A 12471-nucleotide genomic window follows, 5' to 3' on the forward strand; every position below is an offset into this window, starting at 1 on the left:
CATGCAGTTGGCAATATTTTCTCAGAAATTGTAGATGTTTTCAACTGCACGGAATATAGTTACAAGAAGGTTATAATAACATACCTCAGTAATAATAACAATTAAGTTTAGCATAATACCATTCTTCTGGATGGGTTCTGTGTAATTTTAAATGCAAATTTTAATATTGATTACTGTTTCACTGAATTGTTATGTTTATATTATCAAATGTTTGTAGAAGCTCTTATGGGCGTATAGTAAATAAATAAATAAGTATATTGTCTCAAACACACTCTTCAGTTATTCTGACTTTCCTCGGGCGTCTCCGACTTCTTCTGCTATTAACTTCCGCGTCCTTACACCTGCCATGCCCAAACCATCTTAGCGATCTTACATCACTAAACTGCCTTACATTCAACATTTTTTCAGGATCTCCTTGTGCAATGTTTTAGCACGCATAAACCTCAGAGATCTCATTTCAACGCATTCAGTCTATTTTCATACTTCCTGAGCCAATTCCATAGATACTGACTGTGGAATAAATTGAGAAAAGAAATACAATTTACAAAAGCTACAAATTGAATTTCTTCAGAGTGGAAGATACTCTCAATATAAAGGTGTAAGACCACTACTCAGAATTTAAAGGTTGCTTGAAATGGCAGTGTTTGGTGATCATATCTGAAAAGCCGGGTACTTCCCAACCCTCCTATTACCCATATCTTTACCGTTTCCACTACTTTCTGCCCCATAACATTCCCCAATTTGGGATACAATAGTCTCACTAGCTCCAAACGATTGGGAGCGGTGGGGACTTTCCGAGGTATTCACATAAAATAAAAACTTTCTTAAAAAGTTCTGCGGTGAAATTATTACTAATCGTGACTTATGTTTCGCCTTTGACATTTACATTACATTGTATTTGCAAAACATGAGAATAAATTTTCCAAAACCTATAAACTTTCATTTTATTATTTTATTTATTCAAGCTTTAATCCAGCAGGACTAGGAGGGTAGTGCATTCCCAGTCTGCCGTATTACATGATAAATATATTATACAAGAGAGAAATGAGAAAAATGACAAATAAAAATATATTTAAAAAAATCATAACATAAAAGTTTTATTAAAGTTAAAATAAATGAAAGTCCATCAGGGAGGTCGCCGCATCATCTGCATCCATCACTCATTCAGTGGAGATCTGAGCCACTCGGAAGCAGGCACGAAGACAGAAACTCGCTAATCGGTGGCGAAGTAAGGCTAGGAATGAGTGCACCCTCCCTTCTGTGAACATCGCGGAGGCATTGCAGAACCTTGGTAGTTGCATAAGTTGCGTAGTTAGTATATCCATATTACTAAATTTATAATATAATGTATAAATTAAATCCTCAGCACGGAAGATCCCAGTGAGAATAACATTATATCTATATGTTTAAAAAAAAACATTATTTTTATTATTAATTAATGATTTAACCTGTACCTATAATTTGTTGCTTTCTAAAATAAAAATGCAGAATTTTTCAATTTCCTTATTTTTCTCTATACATGTCAATGGTGTGTGACATAGTATTGTCGCACGCATAAAATTTGTCTATATATTGTCTTATCTATAGTTAAATAGAGAACCTCAAATCCCTTAAAATCTTTTAAAATTAATCATAAATCAATAATTCGAATTATGTTCAGAAAGCCTTATCAACATCCGACAGAACAGCTAATGATTGAAAATAACTTATTAGACATAAATAAACTGTTCATAAAGAAGATCATCTACAAAAACGGCATAAAAAAATTACCACATCACAAAACTCACTCGCAAAACACGAGAGCGATTACACACAAACAATTACAAGTACCGTATATCAAATCAAATTTCGCTAAAAGACATGAATCTTACCTGGCTCCTCACATATTCAACATGTTCCTAACCCAAACTAAAACTTATGTCTTACCAAATAATTTGAATTGGGTATTCAAAAGATTTGTAAACTGGTTGATGGTAAAAGAAAGAACAGATATTAGAAATATTTTAAACATCTAATGCATTTTACAAACCATACTGCACACAAATTCTAACTACTAAATTACAAAATTTTACAATTAATTGTAATACGAAATACTCATAATTCATATTTTTATACATAATTTTTCAACACATGTAGTACTACACTTATTTTTATATTACTCATTTTTTTACTACTATTTTTTCTTATTATTTTTATTTTACTATTTTTTACTAAACATTTGGTTTATATATAAATTGTTAATTACCAGCCTCAGAACAGACTCTGTCTAGTGAGGAGGGCAATGAAAAAAAAACATCTGTACAGAACCAACCTTAAATAAACGCCCGGGTTGCCGGCACTGAAAATGAAAACTGATTTGGATCATAAGAAAAGCCCGAATTTAACGATCTAGTGAGTGGTTTATTTATGCATCAAAAAATTAATTTAATTTTATACATATTGCAACGAATATTAAATATTTTTAATGGCATTTAAATTTTTCTAGTGAGATTATGCAAATTTGGTTTAATTTTATCAATGCAGTTAAAGATAAAAATAATATTGATAGCAATCAACGCGTGGGTAGCTGTGTATAGTGGATAGAAAAGTCAATTAAAAATTACATGTAACATTATTTTATTCTCAATATTTGAGAAAGAAAAATAACACATGTATAATGCTCTAAAATTTTGTTTTTACAGTATTGACTGTAATCGTACTCATTACAATCAATGTCTCTGAATTTTACGTGGATAGAAATTCAATTCAATCCCACATGTCACATCATTAGGTTTTATTTTAAGAATTCCGACGATTTCGGCTCTAATTTTCAAAAGCTCTTTTCTTAAAATGTTTAAATTTCTCGATCTTTATAGATTTTGCGGTTGAAGGTTGAAAATGGTATATATTGCAATCAATCCCTTTATATTTCCAGCTCAATTCCTTTTATAATATTAAAAAACAAGGAGGCTTCGGTCATAAGCTATTTATTGAGTCGGAAAATTTGACGAGAAATAATAATAACAGACAACAAACTGATTATCATGGTAACGTAGGAATCTACTAAATTGACAACTAAATAAATTTGTTGCTATGGTAAAATCAAAACGACATCAATTGACAATATTATATATGGCTTTAAAATTAAACAGTACATGTACTAATACATGTTGTGTTTAAACAACCTTTAATCTAAGGTTGGTGGTTTATCAATTGTGTCAAAATTTAAAATATGTTTTTTTAGTAAGAGGGTAGGTATATAATAATGAAATACAAAAAAGAATTAATTATCGATAATTATTAATTATTACCAATTATCTTAATCGTATTGGAAAACTATATTTAAATATAAATTGGAAAAAATATTTTTTTAAAGCAAATCAAAATATATTTTTTCACTTAAAAAGATGTTTTGATCATCATAAATAATAAATAAAAATTGTAGATTATCACCATAAAATCATTAATCATTGACGTGTGCATTGTTTGGCATGAAAAAATTAAGAAAGATAGTTCTAAGTTATAACATTCGTTTTATGTTCACAGGTTTTGGCAGTGTTTATTATTAGTTTTTAAGTAGGTACATTATAAAAAAAGGTATATTATAGAATGAATAACAGTTAAATTTAGTATATTTATACTGATATTACCACGGTAAAATTATTAACGAATAATTATATAATTAATGTTAAATGTCTATCTCTTCCTGCGCGAATTTTATTCCCATTGTATGAAATTAAACATTTCAATTTTTTATGGTTTTTATACCTGGCTATACCATAATATTTATACAATTCAAAATAAACATACGTTCGCAAAATTAATGTCTTTAGGGATATGATTAAAGGCATTCGACATTCTAGTATTTTCTGTCTTTTTCGTTTTCATTCAACAAGTGTGAGACGGAAGATTTTTACGAACGGCTTTTAGGGCAATCGTATATGACATGGATACGATCTCTCCCTGAAACTACAGTATCAATTATATATTCACTGCATGAAATTAAGTTTGCTATTTTGACAAGGAAAACAATTGTAAGTCCTTGGTGTTTAAAATCTTATTTTTTATTTTTATTAAAAGTATATCAAAGTTATTGATTATAAACATTATAACAACAAACAAATAGATCATAATAATAAAGTGTTTTAATTGTTCACAACAGATAAGCAACCGTTTACCATAGATTAACGTTTGTTCACCAGGTGTGTTTATTAGTAAGGGGGACAGTCGTTAGTTCTGCCAAGATTTTTCCATTAAATTGTCAACCACGATCATATATTTTGAACAATAATTAACTTCATTATGTATCTTTAGCCAGAGTCTATTAACAAAGTATTTTTCTCCATAAGAAAGAATTTGATAAAATTAAGATGAATTAATGAAAAACGTCGATAATTTTTTCCTGTTTTTATTAAGTGTTTTAAAAAATACATTTAAACAGAAAACAAAGAATGATTTAGCAGGTTCTTAGATGACTGTACATTCTAGCAGATTATCCTGGGGCAGCATTCTGGGTAGATTTTTCGTAGGTCAACTTTGCTCAGCTTACAGTTAGGTGGAACACCAACAGATCCACATCTGAAACAAGCAACCTTATTAAACCTAAGACAATTACTCTGATTAGCCCAAATGGCGAATAAAGGAAGGTTAAAGTTACTTAAACAAAAAACAAATTGACATAAGGGTGGCTAGAGTCAAGGAATCCACGAAATTAACCAAAATTTATCAATGTACCAGTTCGCAACAGATTACCATAAGGTATTTCACTGCAAGATCCAAGGTATATTTCGACAGAATTTTGTAGATTTGGGTTCCCTGAAGGTGTAGCATGTACGATCGATAAAGCTCTATATCAATACGATATCAATGGTTAGTTAGAGATATTTGCGAGTACGGTCAGAATATGATTCCGACAATATCTTGACAAAATCCGCTACTTTTAGCGCAGCTTCGAAGATGTCAGATAAGCTGTCAAAATGCACAACTGTTTGGATAATGTCATTCGTTATGCAAAATAACTTGCTTATTAATGGATAGAGATAAACTAACTAATTTAACTTAGGTCTTAGAACTGAAATAAATCATATTTCCGATCCACAGACTTTATTAATTCATTTAAGATGCGATCAATTGATTCCGTTCCAACTTGGAGATACAAAATTGGTTAGTTACGAATAATGGCCTCGTGAATCAATTAACTTCCTTGGTGGTATCAACAGCGCAACTGTGCTCGGAAATTTGGTATACAATCATCATGGTTATGCCTTTTGATCCGATATTGTTAAGTTATCGAGATCACTGTATTAGACCCAAGGTCATAATTATACAATAAAATTATTATCAAATACATTTAATATCAAAGTATCTATCAAATAACAATGTGGGTTGGCGGAGGAAAATAATATTGTTGAAAACGTTGGTAGTTACGCCCAAAGTTTTCGATATCACTGTGCTAGACCTCCATGGGGTATTTGTGTGGCAATGCCATTTATGACCATATTTCGAATAAGGATTATCCGAAAAAAAAACAAAACGTTAATTACATGATAAAGAGAGGGACTCTCAGAGGAATGATTTAGGCTTGTAGAGCAGATGGACTGAGAAAAAATGTCCCGAGTGTCTAAAAAGTATCTGCATGTGCCAGTTCCATGCATTGCTGCCTGTTGGTTTTAGAACTCCACCGCAGTCTCCCAGCCTGGATTGATTTACTTTTTAAAATGATAAACGGGAAATGTATTATTTTATTATATTACCCTGCAATGGAGAGCGTGTGTTTATTGTCACTGTTTAAAGATTGTCCGCAAATCATGCGTTCACATTTCTCAGGGACTGGATATGCTTTGCCGAATTCAAGCGCCATGTTGTATCTCTCCACGAAACACTTGCCGGGGTAGGCTGTGAAAATAATACAAACAATTATTTTTTTATTATTAAGAATCAAATATTTAGAAAAGAATAAGACAAATTAAGAAAAAGTGATTAATTATCTAAATATTGAAGACAATATTAGTGATTCTTAAACGCAAATCTGAAACAGAAAAATCAGAAAAGGAAACGGTCACATCTGGGACTCGAACCCAGGACCCTTGTCTTTCCGGGACAATGCTCTACCAACTGCGCTAATGGGACCCTATCCTCATCGGTCACTTTTAACTGTATCGTACTTCGAATAAGAACTACCAACGTTGTCTTCATTTTTTCACCGCACATTTTTATTGGCAACTATCAGTTGGTAGAGCATTGTCCCGGAAAGACAAGGGTCCTGGGTTCGAGTCCCAGATGTGACCGTTTCCTTTTCTGATTTTTCTGTTTCAGATTTGCGTTTAAGAATCACTAATATTGTCTTCAATATTTAAATATTATAATTTGAGGTTTTACTCAATAAGTTATTCCGAAAAATAATAATTCATTTCTAGACTTGCAGAAAAAGTCAATAGATGTCGCACATTAAAAATAAAAACAATAAGATAGGTTTATCTATAAGACGCTGTCTAGGATTGCATTTAGTTCGGGTTGAATCTTGCGATCATACATAAAGATAGTTGCCAATAAAAATGTGCGGTGAAAAAATGAAGACAACGTTGGTAGTTCTTATTCGAAGTACGATACAGTTAAAAGTGACCGATGAGGATAGGGTCCCATTAGCGCAGTTGGTAGAGCATTGTCCCGGAAAGACAAGGGTCCTGGGTTCGAGTCCCAGATGTGACCGTTTCCTTTTCTGATTTTTCTGTTTCAGATTTGCGTTTAAGAATCACTAATATTGTCTTCAATATTTAAATATTATAATTTGAGGTTTTACTCAATAAGTTATTCCGAAAAATAATGATTAATTATCTAGCAACAATGTAAACTAAAATGAATGGATATTATAAGAACAGTGAAAACGAGTATCTGTAATTTTCGTATCGTGTGATAGATTCAGCCAGTTTGACTTTATATTATGTTTTCAAGGAACAGTTGAAAATGTCCACATCGGGTGTTGAATTTTTTGCAGATAAGTCCCGTAAATTTTGTGTAATCTTAGATTTACAATTTGGTATACTGAATAAAACAATAGCTCATTGATTCCAGAAAACAATCATCAAAATTTAAACCGGTTAAGCCATGGATAACTTTTGGATTAATTGTATCAATTAGACACAAAGAAGCACCATACTAAAAATTTATCCGACAACCTACAAATGAAACACTAAAAAATCACCTAAAAGCATACAAAAACAAACTTATTTATTTAATAAAAAACACAAAAGACAACTATTTTCGGCAAAAATTGGAAGCAACGGAGAATGATGCAAAAAAAGTCTGGCATGTTGTAAATGAAATCATAGACAAGAAAAAACATAAAAAAAATGAAATACATAGCATCACACATAACAATATCAAAATACGATGCAAAGAAAATCCTTTAGATGCCACTAACATATTCAACAACTTCTTTGCAAATGTAGGCAAAGACCTTGCAAATCAAATTCAAAAAGTACCGTCCAATAACGTACAGAACCTTAACATTAATATCTCAAACAAAATTGACATGTTTCACCTAACTTCAACACAGGAAATCGAGCAAATCATTTCAAGCATGAAGGGAAGATCAGCACCAGGCTTCGATGAAATTACTGTCGAAACACTAAAAATTATCAAAAAACATATCTCAAAACCCTTAACACATTTAATCAACATAAGTCTCCAAAGCGGAATATTCCCAACTGTATATAAACAAACCATCATCACTCTAATTCATAAATCTGGCAACCCAGAAGAAGTGTCAAATTATCGTCCAATATCGCTGATCTCAAACATTGCGAAAATCTTTGAAAAAATTATCAAAAAAAGATTGACTGAATTTATTGACAAAAATGACGTAATTCACGGCAACCAATATGGATTTATGAAAAATAGAAGTACCCAAAATGCAATTGCCAAATTATCTATTTTTCTTATAATTAGTGTACTCTCTCACCAAGCACAAGAACCAGTTTCTTCATTGGTGAGATTGCGAACATAAATATATTTTGTAATGTAAATATATTTTTTATGTACTCATATTATATCCTGTACCCACTTTATATATATTAAATAAATAAATAAAAAAAAATTGGTAATATTAACAAATCAAATAATTATGCTCGCAATGGGGGTTCACATTGCGAGCGTTACTTTTAAATTTTCTGTATCTTCTCTCTTTCATATTTCTTTGAAATTTGGTTATATTTGCTTCTTCTTCTTCTCTAAATAGTATAAAACAAATTCACTATCCGCGTCTGTCTGTATGTGCGCTTAGTTCTTCTACTACGCAACGAATCTTGGTAAAGTTTTCACTAATATATAGAATTTTTTTAAAGGAGGTTTATATATAAAGTACATGCATATTATATTCATAGAACGTAGAAAAAAGACGATGTTTTGTGATCAAGTCGAAAAATAAATATTTTCGGGTGTTTACATTGCTAACGCTGGCTAAGCCTTATAAGATATTTTTAAAAAGACCTACAGGAAAGTCCATGATGGTATTTGTCTATCTTTTAAAGATAACCCCCAGCAACACCGGGTGCATGTCAGCTAGTCAACGGTTAAATAATTATTAATTGTAATACTACTAATAATAATTTCGATTGTGTTTTGGTAAAACCATTCCAGCCATATTTTTTGGGCACGTCACTTTTCAGTGTTTTCAAATAGAATAGTGTTCTCCTTCAAATTCAACATGATAAAGTATTTTTTGCTGAAAGATGCATTTTTAATAAGAAAAACTAAATTTCTTCAATTCCACATAAAATATTTCTACGAATTTGAAAATTTCGTTTTTATCGTTTTCCGTAAAGTTTTCATTTTTTTTGGCTTGAGGGGTTGTATCAAATCACAGTCGATATATAATATGTATTTCTCGATAAAAATTATATAGCATTAAGATAATAATGACAGTAAGCAAACGAGTTAAAATAAATAAAAGGTAACCCCAGAAATTGTGCCCCCCAAACAAAACAAATGCTTCACGCTTTATTGGACATCCAACTATTAAATCGTTAGGGAATAAAAACAGTTTAAGAAACCTCAATAATCATGGGAAATACTTACAAAATAATTGCATTGAAAATATTTTACTTACCAGCATTTAATGGAACCAATTGAAAAGCCATGTATGCTTTTGTCTCCATCACCAAGAACGTCACAAAAATGAAAAATAAGAATTTGAATTGCATGTTTGTAAGATATATTTTATTGGTTTTAAAGATATATTATACGTGTTTTGAGTCAAAAAGAACGCCACAAACTAACGATAAACAAAATAATCATTGGTATTTATTACAAAATTCAGTCATTACAATTAGTAGTGCGTGCAGTCATTTAACCTTTTATGTCATTACAGATAAGTCACGTTTGTTTGTTTCTTCAGCCTCGGTCACACAGAGGTAATTGAACAACGCTGCAATTTGAATAGTTGCGTCGAAATCGCTTTTTGTGGTAGTAATTGTGTAATTAAATTATATTAATAAATATGATTGAATTTCAATTACATCATCAATGATAGTTATTCAATATAAACATTTGCGAGATACGATTAGAACAAGTTCAATTCTGATGGGTGTAAAAATAGCGCCGTCTGACCTTGTCTTTATTGGCTTTAAACACGAAGATAAAAGATTTTGTCTTTTTGTTTAAAAAGTTTTTATATTGAAACATCTTTGCGGTAAAAAAATGTTCGGAAACATAATAAAAACTGTAGAATAGTAAATCGACTAGACAATACCCTAAAATAGAGCCAGAAACTTAACGACGTAAGTGAAGCATCCCTGCACAAAAATATGAAACGCGCGGACCTGGTGTATTGGACAGACCTGCGTTTGAATTTGCCCTATCAAATCTCAAAAATAAAGTGGGAAGTGATGAAGTCGCATAAAACAATATTCGCCGCGCGGCCGACGTAATGGATCCATACTCTTTGGGACACACGTACTGTCGACTTTGCCCTAGCAGGCCTATAAAATAGATCATTCCGTGGAATTTATTTCATATTATTATTATTATTGTTTCTGATGCATGTATTACAAAATTGTCAAATGTTTCTAGAGGGATCCCTCGAGAAGTTACTAATTTTTTCGTTTAGAAAAATAAAATCTGATTCTTATGGCTAATTTTATGGTTGAAAACCGTTTTATAAAGTTTTAAAACCGCTTTACATAAAATATTTTAATGGTACGATCTATCTATTTATGTTTATTTTTCGGAATAACTTAATTGAGTAAAACCTCAAATTGTAATATTTAATTATTGAAGACAATATTAGCGATTTCTAAACGAAAATCTGAAACAGAAAAATCAGAAAAGGATACGGTCACATCTAGGACTCGAACCCAGGACCCTTGTCTTTCCGGGACACCGCTCTACCAACTGAGCTAATGGGACCCTATCCCCTTCGGTCACTTTTAACTGTACCATACTTCGAATAAGAACTACCAACATTGTCTTCATTTTCACATAAAAATAGTTGCCAATAAAAATGTGCGGTGAAAAAATGCGGCGTTCAAAATAAAAGGAAAATTCTAAATAATCACATCTGATCTGATAGAAAACTATGCGTAAATTCTGTGCAACGCCAAGGACTTCAGTTAGCGTATAATATAACGGGTGCTTTATAGAGATTGGGTTTTTGAATTGGCAACACTTTTTCTAGCGACGGCCGATTTGCAAGCTGATAGCTGATTTGTGCTCAGTTGGTTTTTCCATTTCACCGTTTTCGTCATTACTAACTTTCTGTCCCCCAATTGCATGACATCAATGTGGAAAAGCTCGCCTAATTAATTTGTTGAAGGAAACATTCAATGAGCGCATAGTTAACTGTTATGGACCTGTGAATTGTCCTCCAGGTTCATATGAATCATGGATTGAATCATAGATTATTTTCTGGGGAAAATTTTCACTCACTCAACAACAGTAAACTAAACCAGTCACGAATTATTTCTGTCCACAAAATATTTAAAACACACTATTCCTGTGCCATTGTGTTCCAGTGTAAAAGTTGTGAATCTGTTCATTTCTTTGTGTCCTCTACAATAAAATAAAAGCCCGAAGTTTTAATAACAAATAATAATAACTTTACTTAAATTCAATATTTAATATTATTGTTACACCAAAGACAGGTGACCTGCATTTCCGCACGCCTTGTGACCGTAGTAGGTACAGATACCTACTCATTACTACCTGTAAGTGAACTTGATTCCAGACAGTAATCAGGGGAGTTCAACCTACTATTAATTTTTAATTTTTACTAACCTGAATCCGAACTTATCATGGATGCGCAGTCATACATATCCCTTGCACAAGATGCCATCAATGCACTAACAAATATTGTGATGGATCCTAATAACAAATTTACCAAGGAGCATATTGCCAAAATAATGCCCAAAACTAATAATATCCTAGGGTCCATAGGCCAAATGGCTGCAAGAATGGCTACCCTAGAAGGCGAATTATCAGTGTACAGAAATATTCCTCCTGCTGTTACCACTACTAATTTGCAAACAAATAACATCTGCGATATTATTGCTGAGATGAATGATCAAAATTTAAGGGAAAAATAAATATGCATCGCCAGGCTACGCCAATGAACCAGAGACGGTGACGACTTTGAAGCCAACATTCATCGCGTTATTGCCGATATACGGTCCCAGCTGCTCGAAAATTAGACAAGTAACTAGACTAAACTTCCAGATTGCGGTCTATTCGGACCAGCCGCGGTGTCCATATGCTCGAAATCATCAATCCAATAAAGCCAATACCATGGATATTACCACGATTTTTATGTGTTTTATTTCAATTTCTATACCTCTAAAAAATACCCTTTACAATGTTGAAAAGTATATCCCAAATCCCGAGGAATAAACTAAACGGAAATCAGATTAGATCGGTGGCATTGTTTGGGATGAAAAAATTAAGAAAGATAGTTCTACAAATAGGGCCTAATAATATATATTTTTTTAATTTTCAAACGGTTGTTCGTCAGTTGTGTATAACAGAACGCTTTAAAACACGTTTATTACTAAGGGGGCAGTCGTAAGTTATACATGTCAAGATTTTTCCATTAAATTGTCAATCACGTTCATATATTTTTAACAATTATTTACATTTTGATGTCCTCCGTGGTCGATGCGTAAAGCTTTTGACTAGCAAGCCGGAAGTCGCGTGTTCAAATCCCGGCGTGGGCTAGTAAATTTAATTTGAATATTTTGGGTTAGTTCACAAATTACTCATTTAAAATGATTTATTGGTTCCATAATGGAAGATACTCTCAGTATCGCCCTGGTGGAAGACAACCATTCAGAATCGAAAAGTTGCTTGAAATGGCTTTGAACGTGTTTGGTGACCAGATCTGTATGGCCAGGTACTTCCCCATCTTCCTCTTCTTCATCTACTTTCCTTCCCCACTACCTTTAGCCTCACAACATAATCCAAGTGCCATAGTCTCACTGGCTCCAGACTGTTGGGAACTGTTGT

The 12471-nt window shown here is 32.3% G+C and overlaps 2 protein-coding genes across 2 annotated transcripts in view; one reads left to right on the plus strand and one right to left on the minus strand.

Annotated features, from left to right (window-relative positions):
- The window catches only part of eag (potassium voltage-gated channel protein ether a go-go), a 356292-nt gene that overhangs the window by 104335 nt on the left and 239486 nt on the right, over positions 1 to 12471 (plus strand). The gene's annotated exons all lie outside the window — the stretch shown is intronic.
- On the minus strand, positions 4372 to 9272 carry LOC149415599 (la1-like protein 15). The gene is made up of 3 exons (XM_089642477.1): positions 9086 to 9272; positions 5733 to 5874; positions 4372 to 4557 (listed from the first exon to the last, which is right to left on the minus strand). The coding sequence occupies exons 1-3, from the start codon at positions 9177 to 9179 to the stop codon at positions 4464 to 4466; spliced, it is 330 nt and encodes a 109-aa protein (XP_089498603.1). The 5' UTR covers positions 9180 to 9272; the 3' UTR covers positions 4372 to 4463.

The sequence above is a fragment of the Hesperophylax consimilis genome, chromosome 18 (assembly GCF_061612785.1).
Source record: "Hesperophylax consimilis isolate HC1 chromosome 18, BYU_Hcon_1.0, whole genome shotgun sequence".
Classification (NCBI taxonomy): Eukaryota; Metazoa; Arthropoda; class Insecta; order Trichoptera; family Limnephilidae; genus Hesperophylax; species Hesperophylax consimilis.

Bases quoted from the DNA above. Each gene is read 5' to 3' on its own strand.
- LOC149415599 (XM_089642477.1), bottom strand. From the start codon at position 9,179: ATGCAATTCAAATTCTTATTTTTCATTTTTGTGACGTTCTTGGTGATG. The intron at 5,875-9,085 runs GTAAGTAAAATA...TTATTTTCACAG, and splicing joins ATTGGTTCCATTAAATGCTG to CCTACCCCGGCAAGTGTTTC. The intron at 4,558-5,732 runs GTAATATAATAA...TGCTTGTTTCAG, and splicing joins CACACGCTCTCCATTGCAGG to ATGTGGATCTGTTGGTGTTC.